At 53.2% G+C, this 12375-nt stretch overlaps 1 protein-coding gene across 1 annotated transcript in view; it reads right to left on the bottom strand.

Moving 5' to 3' along the window:
* Positions 1 to 5613: 5613 nt before the first annotated feature.
* The window catches only part of ATP9A (ATPase phospholipid transporting 9A (putative)), a 97572-nt gene continuing 90810 nt past the window's right edge, over positions 5614 to 12375 (bottom strand). Inside the window, exons 25-28 of the mRNA XM_058679605.1 lie at positions 11641 to 11749; positions 10811 to 10868; positions 9517 to 9720; positions 5614 to 7304 (exon numbers count right to left, since the gene is read on the bottom strand). Of these exons, the coding sequence (XP_058535588.1) occupies positions 7168 to 7304; positions 9517 to 9720; positions 10811 to 10868; positions 11641 to 11749 (508 nt within the window). The 3' untranslated portion in view covers positions 5614 to 7167. The remainder of the gene's footprint in view (positions 7305 to 9516; positions 9721 to 10810; positions 10869 to 11640; positions 11750 to 12375) is intronic.

The raw sequence follows: 12375 nt of genomic DNA, 5'->3' as shown, positions 1-12375 counted from the left end.
GGCCTCAATGGCCGGTGCTGCGCCGATCCAAATCCAGGAGCCAGGAACTTCTTCCAGGTCTCCCAATGCAGGTGCAGGGTGCCAAGGCTTTGGGCCGTCCTCGACTGCTTTCCCAGGCCACAAGCAGGGAGCTGGATGGGAAGTGGAGCCACCAGAATTAGAAGCGGTGCCCATATGGGATTCCAGCACATTCAAGGTGAGGACTTTAGCCACTAGGCCACTGTGCCAGGTCCCACCTGTTTTTCTTACAGATGCTGGGTTTATATAGACCCAATAAAACACAAAATGCACTTCTTGTCACGTCTCACAAAATTGGACAGCACAGGCTTAGAACACCACATCCTGAGAGTGGGCAGCCAGGCCCCGTGGGCTAAGCAAACACACGGCCCTGGCCTGGCATCGGGTACAGGTGTGGGGCCAAGCAGACTCCACACACGATCGGGGTCCTGAGTTTCAGTGGTGGGGGGCATGAGGGGGCTGTCCACATGTGGCAGGAGAAAGGCAAGCGCCCGTGCTCAACACGATGGTAGTGGTGGCGGCTGGGGCGGGACCCCAGGGCAGGCAGCGTTCCCTCCACTAAAACTTCACATGAAAACTGATCTGGCATCGCGTGATCCTCCAAAAATCTGCTGGTCCCCAAGAGCTCCCGCTATCCCCCCAACCACAGCCGCATGGAGAATGAAACTCAATCCTACAGAAAGAGCTTCTTTTTTTTTTTTTTTTTTTTTAACATTATGCAATGTTTGGGTGAAAAAAAAAACAGGGCTGGGGGAGATATCAGGGAAAAAACTCTCATCTTTTTCCCAGTGTTGAGCTATTTTAAGCTTTTAATGATACATTTCACCATCCCTTCATGGAGCGCTCCGAGAGAGAGAGAGAGAGAGAGAGAGAGAGAGTGAGTGAGTTGGGGGGGTGGAGGTACGAAGGCGGGGTTGTCCTGTTATGTAACCCATTTTAGGGAGGAAATTAGCAAGTCCTGAATGAATTCTGTTACTGTGCTGACTGCTGGAAAGTTTGCAGTTCTATTTTGAGGTGAGCAAGTCCATCATTTATAGACCTCCTCACAAATACCACAGCCGTTCACGTCACCCCACAGCCTTCCACAACAAAAACAGGTAAGAGACCTGCGGCCTCAGAACATGGGGTCTCAAGCTGGGGAAAAAAAAAACTCATTAGCCTCCCCAGGGAGTTGCCAATTATTCAAAAATGTAAATATCCAAGAGCAAATAAATATTCATCTCCCATACCCTCCTCCCCTCACGGCTTGGCGTTTTTAAACTAAGTCCAGCAAAATATTCTGCTCAACATGAAAAGAAACGTCTGTTTTCAACAGAGCCCTTGGCCATGAAATCAGTTCTGGAGGCTATGAAAGCAACGTCTTCAGGCTGGGGGCAGTTGGGCAGGCCAGTGCCCGGGTGCTGGTTGAAAACAGGAAACCTATCGTCACACAGTCCTCAAGGGCCCCCTAGTGGGCCAGACAGGAACAAGGTCATGGCACCCACAGCACCCAGGTGGAAGCAAAGTGTGGCTAGCCTCAGTGGCCCACGACCTACCCCTGCGCAGGGAGACCAGGCCAATCACTATTGACTGGCACATTGAGAGCCACAAAGGGGCAACTGGAAGCCCACACTGCAATGTGCCAGACAGTAAACCTGCAGTCCTACTGGCTGCAGGCACAGCGGAAGATGCGGCACTGGGCCCCTCTGCCAACAAAAACAACTGGGACACTGACAGGTTTATCATCTGTCAGCCGTGGCTCGCTGGACATTTGGGGTTCAGTTCATCTTGGCTGGAAGGGCCACTCTGCATTGCTGCCCCAACACTGGCCTTCACCCACTGCATGCCGGGAGCATGCCTGCTGCAAGACCCAAAAACATCTGCAGATGCTGCCACGTGTGCCCCAAGAGCAAATCCACAGCTGGGATAAATGAATAAAACATGACCTCCTGCTTCCTAAACCGAAGCTTACAATTTTTTTTTTTATTGCCTAAAATGTAAGTGACTGCAGTTTTCATTCTTCTATCTCTCGATTATATAAAAAGGAGGGGGTGGCAGCATTACGGTGCAGCCCTATCAGCCTCAGTCTGCAAGGCCAGCATCACCTATGAGATCTGGTTTGAGTCCCAGCTACTCCACTTCCAGCTTCCTGCTAATACTGCTGGGAAGGTTTATTGCAGCCAATCAGGGAGTGAGGCAGCAGATGGAAGATCTCTTAAAAACAGAGACGAGACGGCACCGTTTTCAAGGACTACGGTATAAATAAGGCAGAGTTTGGGCTTTCTGCCTCTCTCCCCATCTCTCTAACACGCACTTCTTGAAATTCTTGATCACTCTTGAGAGTAAAAAATACCTGGTATTGATTTGGGTTTCGCTTTCTGCTTTTTGTTTCTTCTGATGGAAGAAATGTTCTTTACATTTTACATACTGCACAGCAAACACAACACGATGAGGAAGTGAATCCCAGGTTGTCACCTATTTCCGTGCAAATTCCAATGAGCCCCCAAGGCAGAAGGAACAAGCTTTATTAGGCACAACAACAGGCCACGCCGGCAAACAAGGACAGTGGATCCTCAGGACACAAGTGCTCACATGCGGGCCGTCGCAGGCTGGAGCTGCTGTTACAGAAAAACAAACTGTCCCAAAGCTTCCCTTGGACCACACATCACATCCCGGGGCAGGTGTGCAAGGAACGGCTGATGAACCAATCACAGATCCTAAATAAGCTCACGGTCAACCGCAGTGCAACAAAATCACAATTTAAGCAAACATCACCTCCCCCCACCCCCTGCAAACATCTGGAACACAGGGTTCACTAACATGGCCCAGCCTGCACCTCCGACTGTGCTGACGGAAAGGACAGACAGGTGACGTGGCTTTGGCATGAATGGAAATAGTTCAAGAACACGCAAACAACAAAAAGCTGCACATCGAAAGAGAGAGGGAAGACATCAAATCTGCTGTATTTGCAAAACTTGTTGAGCATTTTTAAAACAAAAACAGACCTGGGAGTAGAGGAGTATTTCTTCAACAAACTCCTAATGACTTCAAAAGTTTGGGGAACATGGGATTGAAATCTAAGTTTACTTTGGTGCAATGAAAAGTGGGAGGTTGGTATCTATGCATAGTTTTCTTCAACATATGCATTTTCTTTATCTTCTTGCAATCTTTGTACGCATACACTTCAATCTTTTTTTTTTTTTGCACCGAAATAAACTTATCTTTTAATTCAGTTTCCCATGGGCATTTTGAAGCGTGCGCGTGTGCGCGCGCACACACACACACACACACATTTTAAATACACAAAATGACTTAAAGGTGAAGTAGCTGATAGATGGTTCCTTCAAAGAGGAAAAACTGTGTAGAGTTTATCTGCAATTCCCCAGGGGTTTAAAACACTGCCTAGAGAGGCAGAAATGTGTGTTTGCCCCAGCAAAAACAAGACAAGCATCCACACAAAGTCTGGGAAAAAGCAACAGGCATTCAACTGCCGATTTCCAATAAATACAAAATGTAAAACACATTAAAAAGTATCATTAATGCCAGCATCCTGGCGCAATGAACTAAGCTGCCGCTTGTGGCCACCAGCATCTCCAATCGCAGTGTTGGTTGGAGCCCCAACTGCTCCACTTCTCATCCAGCTCCCTGCTACCGTGACTGGGAAAGCAACAGCAGATGACCCACGTGCTTGGGGTCCCTGCCACCCACCTGGGAAACCTGGATGGAGTTCCTGGCTTCAGCCTGGGTCAGCCCTGGATAGTATGGCCATTTGTAGAGAGCGCCGGTGAATGGAAAATCTTTCTCTTGTAGTCTTACCCTCCGTCTTTAACATTCTACCTTTCAAATAAATAAATGAATAATTTTTTAAAAAAAGTATTGTCAGAACAGCCCAAATTTTCAGCAGTGGGCCAGGTGAAGAAATGATGGTATGGAGAGGGCACCACCGCCAATGACAGCTCCATAAGGGAGTCCCACTCACAGGGCGGGAGGGCCTCACCCGGGAGGTGGGTGGATCACGCCACGAGGAGCCAATGTCTCAGCACCTGGACCCCTAGAGCCAGCTGGTGCTTTCTTCTGCCTCCATGCAACTCAAGTTGGGGACCCCGATCTCCCCAAGCACAAGCCTGCACTATGAGATAGGCAATGGTCTGACATGCAGAAATTCATGGGGCATTTTCTTAGAAAGTTGGAGGAAAAAAAATTGAGCAGATCCTGCTCTGTACACACACCCCTCCAGCTGATGCGAGATAGACACCCACAGCAAGGAGACAGAAACAGAAACGTCAACAGCAGCCATGCTTCCAGCGAGGGTGGGGACTGCATAACAGCTGTTCCCACAGTGCTGCTGCTCCCACAGTGCTGCTCCCACCTCCCCAGCCTCCTGAGCTCAAACCGGCTGCCAGAGGTTTGCACCACAGTCGCTTGTCATTTGTGTTCTTAGCAAGTCCTTCCCAGATGAGTGACCCCCAAAATTCTAATGAATCTGGGGACCCAGGGAGGTTCCTGCAAAACAGTTGAGATCTTGTGTTCACTTATGTTCCCCCACAAAACGAAGAGAACCTCCCAATCTCTCCCTGATCCTTCACGGCTCTTGTGGCCTCTGGAGAGCTTTCTCCTTCTGCTACGTGGCACCTCCTGGCAGTTAATTTTGCCACTCTCCCCAGTTAGAGCTGGAAAGCAAGGAAAAGGCTGAGAGACCCTCGGTTCCCCCCAAGAGTACCCCAAGAAGCTCATTGGCAAAAGGGCACTAAGAGGGGCCCAGCACAGTAGCCTAGTAGCTAAAGTCCTTGCCTTGCATACACCAGGATTCCATATGGGTGCTAGTTCATGGCCCTGCTTCCTATCCAGCTCCCTGCTTGTGGCATGTGAAAGCAGTCGAGGACAACCCAAAGCCTTGGGAACCTGCACCTTACGTGGGAGACCTGGAAGAAGCTCCTGGCTCCTGGTTTAGGATGAGCTTAGTTCTGGCTGTTGCAGCCACTTGGGGAGTCATTCAACAGATGGAAGATCTTCCTCTCTGTCTCACCTCCTCTCTGTATATCTGACTTCCAATAAAATAAAATAAAACTCTATTTTAAAAAGGGCATTAACATTTTGGGGGGGCAAAAAAAAGAATAAAATAAAATCCATGCATGGATTTTGTACTAATATGCATTTTCTCATGAACTTTTACAAAGATCCTTCTGATCCTATGGGAACATCCGTAACTTCGTAACAGCACTCTGTGACCCACCTGCAGAGCCATCACCTGCGTCTGTGCCCAGTGCCAGGTGCAGGGGTCTCCAAGTCAGAGCAGAACCTCAACCTCATAGGCTGACATCCAAGAAAGACACTCAAATACAATGTTTTCCTCCGCTGCCTTGGAAACCACGTAGCATCTCTCGGACTGGCCCAGCCTCACTGCAGCATGGGACAGCAATCCCAGTCCTGAGCAAGACCTGCTCGATGCAGCCTCCCCGTGTTCTGTAGACCTCTCGGGTACAGATGACTGGGTCACACACACAAGACACTGCACAGTGGCAGGAACTCAAAGTGACAGGGCACTTCAAAAAAAAGTTAATGGAAAAGCAGGAGAGGTCTATGGCGGTGCCAAGACGCTTCAAAATAAATGTTGTTTCTACAACAGGTGTTTTCTGCGAACTTTTCAGAGCGCTCGGAGACACAGTATGAAGAGTCTATCTTGCGGTACCTGCAGCCTTCTGTTACTTCGCAAGGTTTTGAAAGGACAAAACACAAGAGCACATTAAGGGTACTCTGACAGCCAGGGGCTCTCCGAGAGCAAGTTTCCCCAAGGGTGGGCAGTGTCATGATCAGTTGGCAACTTACAACTCTCCCACGTACACAAGCATTACCAGGTGGCAAAGGTGGCGCATTCATAAAGAAAATAATCACATGTCCAAGTTACCAGCCACACTCAGCTCCCCAAGACCCAGAGCCTGAACCCTCCTCGGCACACACGTGTGGCTCCTGCAACAACTAACCTGGAAAGCCAAGCATGCCTTGCCCTGCCCCATTCAGGGCTTGCCAATGCCCTTCCTCTGAAACAAGCAGCTCCAGCCCAACAGGAAATACACACACGCGTACACAGCCAACCCTGGTGTGGAGGAACCCCAACTCCCGGCCACCTTTCAGCCAAGTGCCCCGGAAAGCCGCAGGCAGTGGGAGAAATCCCAGCCCCCAGCCTCCGGCCTGAGCCCCTGGGGCCCTGGGCTCTTGGCTTTGAGAGTCACTAGTTGTGATGGCGCAGCGTGGCGTGACGCCTCTGCCTTTGTCAGTTCATCCTCAGTAATTCCTCTTAACAGGAAACAGATTTCTGCGCTGCAGCGGGGCCCCCGGCTCCCTGACCTCTCCACTGTGCGCGGAGGAGCTGAGTCACATTTGCCATGTTGTCTAAAGAATTAGCAGAGTCTCTTATCACACCGTCAACACATTTCAAAGCGTGGTGGCCCGTTTCCTGCTGCAGACGCCGGCAGCTGTCCTCGCTACCAGGTCCCTACAAAGCATGATCACACCTCTGAAATCCTTTTACGAGGTGGCAGGGGAGGCAACCTCAAGTGCTGGGGCCGCTGGCTCGGGGGCACGGCGCCCTTGTTCTTCAGCTCCACTTTTCGGGAACCTGGGACCACGGCGCGGTGGCGAGTCGGCATCTCCGATTGCACACGGCTGTGAGGGTCACCTCCGCCCAATGTCCATGTCTTGCTTTTCCCCAAAACCCACACAAGAGCATTCTCTTTTTCAGATTATCGCGTTGTAAGAGGGAGAAAAACTTAAAAATGGAATCTGCACATATTAGACTGTTAAAAATAAAAACAAGCTGTCTACAACCTTTCAACTAGATAGAAACTTTTATCACATGACAACAAATTCAAGTCATAAAGAAGCCCGCACAGTGACCCATCTCAGTCTCACAGCTGAGCCCCCGCCGTGGTGTTTTCACATTCATTGCTGATCATCTGGGGGTGCTGGCAGTGGGGGTGGGGCACCCGTCAGGAACCTCCCTCTGTTTACAGGGTGCCAGGCCCTTGTCAGTGCGGAGCCCCAGCACACCAAAAAACTGCACGTGTCAGCAAACACTGCAAAACCAACGGAGGGGCGGGAACGGGAGCAGAACTTGAACTCGAGCCATCCAGGAAGCACGGAGACCATGGTCCCCTCTGCTGAGTGCCCAGGCTAGGACGTGAGCTTCGAGTAGCTGGGCGGGGAGAACCGCCTTCGCAGGTACTTGAGGACGTAGAGGGGGAGACAGCTGACCAGCGTGATGACAGACACCTTCCACAGGAATGACAGCGTGGCTATGAAGTACACATCTGTAACCAGACAGGGACAGCGGTGAGCAGGCCACCGGGTCCAGGCAGGTGCATGCCATCAGCACCCACAACAGAGAGCCTTTGCTCTGGGCACTCTGGGGCCAGTGTGCTGGGGATCCGGCATCACTTCCCTCCCTCCACTCACTCTTAAAGGGACAGGCTGTGGGCAGGCCCGTGGGCACACACACATCTACCCCCGTCCCTCTGCCAGCTTCTATGCCTTCCTGACACACAGGCAAACAGTGTCAGGGTGGGACAGGGAGGGGGAGGGGGGCTGGTTAAGGGAGTTTGTGATTTGCAATCTGATTGCTGGAATCGCTCTCCCTCTAAGCCCTGTCCAGCAAGCCAAGGCAGATGCCAGCATCCTAGAAACCCTCCCTGGTTCTGGGTGTAAGCCCCAGGAAGCCTGGAACTGGAGTGGAGGCCTGGGCACCCCGTTGTCGCTGCAGAGAGTAAATCTCAGAATTTCCAGGTGCTATTGAGATGGGGGGACAGCATGTGGCAGCAGTAGCCAGGGTTTTCGCACTGGAACCAGAAGTGTTGCTGCCGTTTATTAGGCCTGGAGCCCAAAGCTCCAGCCCCATGTGGCTGTGGCTGGTGCCCGTTCCCCAGACCCAAGGCAGGATAATGTCACAGGTAACTTGAGCTTCCTGGGCAGAGTCATGCCCCTATGTGCCACTCTAGCTCAAGCCTTGGAGCACAAAGTAGGAGACACGTGTGAACTGCTGAAAACTGTTACTTTGCACAGGAATCATTCCCCACCCTGCCCAAATACCCACAACACCTGGGGGCTTACACCATAGCTGGGGGCTTAGAATCCCATCTGGGTCTACCACGAGGGTGGGAAGGATTCAAGCATCCCAGCCAGCGCCACCTGCTGCTTCCCAGGATGGCAACAAGCAGGAAGCAGAGGAACACAGACTCAAACCAGGCACTGACAGGGGACACCAGCATCTCAAGCAGAGGGTTAACTGAACAACAACAGTGTCCCCTCCATGCTGATCCAGTGTTCTGTATATGCACTTGTACTTCAAACGTGGAAGGAGTAGGGAACAGTCACAGCCAGTGAGAACGCAAAGCCAAAACAGGGTCCAGCCACCCAGCTATGCCACAGCCCTGCCCAAGCACCCCTGGGTTCCCATGGGGAGCTGGTGGGTGAGAGGTCCACCCAGAATCATGAGCAGAGACTAAGCCAGGCAGCCTCCTCCCACCCCCAGCTGCCAGGACTCCCACCCCGCAGCCTTCTCTGCCCCCAGAAGTCAGGTCCCCAACCCTGCAGCCTCTCCCAGCTGCCAGGACCCCCACCCTATGGCCTCCCCTGTCCCAGCTGCCAGATGCCCCCACCCCACAGCCTCCCCATCCCCCAGCAGTCAGGTCCCCTAATCTCATGGCCTCACCCTGACAGCTTCCTATCTGCCAGGTCCCCAACCCCACAGCCTCCCCTCGCCCCCACCTGCCAGGTCCCCAACCCCACAGCCTCCCCTCGCCCCAACCTGCCAGGTCCCCAACCCCACAGCCTCCTCTGCCTCTAGCTACCAGATTCCCCCACCCCACGGCCTCCACAGCCTCCCCTGCCTCTAGCTACCAGATCTCCCCACCCCATGATCTCCCCTGCCCTCCAGCTGTCAGGTCCCCAACCAGCTGCCAGGGCCCTCCCGGACCCCCTGGCTTCCCCCACTCCCAAGATGTCAGGTCCCTCAGCACCACCACCTCCCTCCACCCACAGCTTAAAGCAGAATCAGAACTGCTCCTGTGGAAGAAGAGGTGGACAAAGCTTTGTTCAAGCAAAGCCGGCTGGGGCTAATGGTGCAAGCAACGGCTGAAGCAACACTGCATTTGCAACGCTGACATCCCATACGGGTGCCAGTTCAAGTCTCTGCTGCTCCATTTCTGACGCAGCTCCCTGTTAACACACCTGGGAAAGCAGCAGATGGATCAAGTGCTTGGGGTCCCCGCCACCCATGTGGGGGCCCAGGTGGAGCCCCAGACTCCTGGCTTCAGCCTGGCCCTGCCTTGTGACTCTAAGAAGTGAACCAACAGATGCAAGAGTTCTCTGTTGCTCTACCTTTCAAATAAATCAATTAAAATCTTAAAAAAAAATTTTAAAAAAGGACTTAGGGGCAGTCCAGTGCCCAGGGCTGCTGGACCAAGAGCCTGAGGGGCCAGCATGGAGGAGGCCCAGGCCACTGGGGTTTCCCCGCGGGGGTCTCACCGATGAACTCGTGAAGGAACACCAGGGACGCAATGTAGCAGGCGAGGCTGAGCAGCTCGGCCACGGTCATGAGCCAGTGCCACGTCTGGATGGTGAGCGCCACCATGAGCAGCTCGGTGAGGATGAGTGATGTGAAGGAGATGGCCACGATGTGCACGAACTCCGACTCGAAGAGCAGCAGTGCCCCGTACATGATGGTACTCCCTGCCAAGGCCAGAGAAAGGTGACGTGTGGCCCCAGCTGTCCACCCGCCCACGGGTCACCCCTGCCGCTGCCTCTGTCAGCATTCAGACACAAAACACATCACTCATTATAGGCGGGCGGCACCTCGTGGCAGCGTAAAACCTGGGAACTCCCTTTTGACCTCGTGGAAGAACTAGACTGGGAAGGAGAGGTCAAGCAGGCAGAGGGTATGAGTGGAGAAATCCCCGTGTCAACATCATTGACAGTGGGCCCCAGCTGGCTCTCCACCGCCTCCAGGAGCTCTCAGAAGCAAATTCCTGAAGGTGCCACAGGCAGCGAGGGTGCAAGGTAAAAAGCCCCAGGGAAGGTAACTCCCCAGAACTGCCCACATGTGCCACGGTCACCATGGTGACCAGAGAGGAACACATGGAGGCAGAGAATGGCTCAGCAGGGCCAGGGGCGCGGCAGCCCTGGGATGCTCCCCAGGGGGCCCTCTTAGAGTGACAGCTGCCTTTCATAAGCAGGGCTGAGGATAGAGGTGGCACTGGTTATTACCAGTTCCAAGCAGGGGTGGCATATTTTTAAACCAGATGCCTGTAACACACTTTGATGGACTTTCTTAGAAACATTCAGAAGAAAAATTCCTGATAACACTGACTTCTGCCAATAAACGTGATGTTCTCTAAACACTGCACAGCCCCAACATGACACTCATCTAAGCTCCCCATCCCCTCGCGCACGCAGGCCGACAGTGACCTGACACCATATTCTCCCACGCCTATGCCCTGACCGCAACCCAGCCTGGGAGGTCAGGTGAGCAGCGTCCACACTGAACTCAGCTCTTCAGGGCAGGGATGCCTGACCTCTGTCAGCCACGCTTGCCCTCGGACCCCATGACCTCGCTGAGCCGACAGCACCTGCCCACATCCGCCTCTCCCGTGTTCCTCACATGAGTGCTGTCGGCCAGGAGGCCTGGCTTCCATGGGACACAGCGGCCCCCTCCCTGATGCTGGTGGACACTCGGGTTTCTGTGTTCACGTTCTCTGGGGGAAAGGGACTCCCAGGGGCCTACGCCAGAGCACAAGCTAGTTGATGGCTCTGCCCTCCTTACCTTGGTAGATGCTGATTAAAACCCATATTAAGAAAGTCTTGTAGGACAATGGCCGTCCCTGAATGAGAGAGAGAGATCAGGGTGAATCCCGCTCCTGCCTCGTTCCCGTCCCGTTGACCACACGTGGCTCTCACCCCCAGTGGCTCCCACAGGCGACTGCTGCAGAAATCTGTTTGTTTTTTTAAGTGAAATGATATTAGATGGGAGTAACTCTGTCCTTGAAGACAAAGGACATTACAGAGACATGTTTGCCACACTCGCTTTCAGAAGTGTGTACAAGACATCCAGGAGGAGCTCAAGGGGCTGTGAAACGGAACTCGCCGGGGAAGCTGCCCGCTGGCTGTTTCCCACTTATGTGATTGCAGCGTTTGCCACTCTAGATGTATGTTTACTGCAGTTTTGACATAAAATACGGAGCCCTGTGCTGTGGAGCAGTGTGTTAAGCCACTGCTCGAGATGCTGGCATCCCCTGTAGGCGCCAGTTCCTTTTTGGATGCTTTATGTCCAATCCAGACCCTGATGCTGAACCTGAGAAAGCAGCGGAGAGGATGGCCCAAGTGCCTGGGTCCCTTCACCCATGTGGGAGACCTGGAAGAAGCTCCTGATTTTGGCCCAGTCCTGGCCACTGTGGCTATTTGGGAAGTAAACCAGCAAACAAAACATCTACGTCTTTCAAATACATAAATCTTTCCAATGAAAATATATATATATTAAAAAAAACACTCCCACACCTTCCCCATACAGCATAAAGCCAGCAGCTCCAGTTTCTTCACATTAGACATGAGGCAAAGAGGAGGATGGGGGGGGGCAGCGACAGCACTGAATCCCACCTTGAGGAGGTCCTTGTAGAGTTCGGGATACAGCATGGCAACTTCAGACTTGACATCTTTGTCCAGGACCAGGGAGAACACAGGAAACATAGTGTAGATGGTAGAGTACCTGGGTAGGGAGACAGCCAGGGGTCAGAGCCACCCAGGCCTCTGGAATCCAGTGCCCATGCATACCCCTCCCCGCCACCTATCTGCTAAGTGCTTCTCCTGGTCCAGGGCTGGCTGCCTGGCCTGGAGCCTCAGGGGAAAAACTGGGTGACCACGCTTGCCTCAGAAGCTTGTGTGCCAAGTGTGATGGTTCTCCAGAAAACTGAGTGCCCTAGACAGCAGTGCCAGCAATGCCAAGGAGACCCCACAGGCAGTGGGGGTGGCCAAGGAGCAGGTGTTCCAGTGAGTGTCCGCAGGTGGGGGGGCCAATCATGGCAACACCAGGCGGAAGAGGGCACAGCCCGGTGATGGCCTGGAGACCGGAGTAGGGCTGTCGGGTCCAATAGCGATGAGGCCAGGGTGGCTGAGGATGAGGTCCACAGTTACAGGGAACCCTGAACTAGATCCTGGTATGTTCTCCCCCTCGGCAAGGACCCAACAAAGGCAGTGCAGCCCACGCTTCCAAGTACTCCAGCAGGACAGTGCACAGGGCTCAGCAGCGATCCAGAGGACGCCTTCAGACCCCTTGTCCTTTCTTAAAGTGTCGCCGCCCAGCCGCCCAGCGGCAGCGACACTAAAACGACGTGG

Source organism: Ochotona princeps, chromosome 22, assembly GCF_030435755.1.
Source record: "Ochotona princeps isolate mOchPri1 chromosome 22, mOchPri1.hap1, whole genome shotgun sequence".
In the NCBI taxonomy this organism is placed as follows: Eukaryota; Metazoa; Chordata; class Mammalia; order Lagomorpha; family Ochotonidae; genus Ochotona; species Ochotona princeps.
The sequence above is the reverse complement of the archived record's forward strand: the minus strand, read 5'-3'. Positions and strand labels throughout refer to the sequence as shown.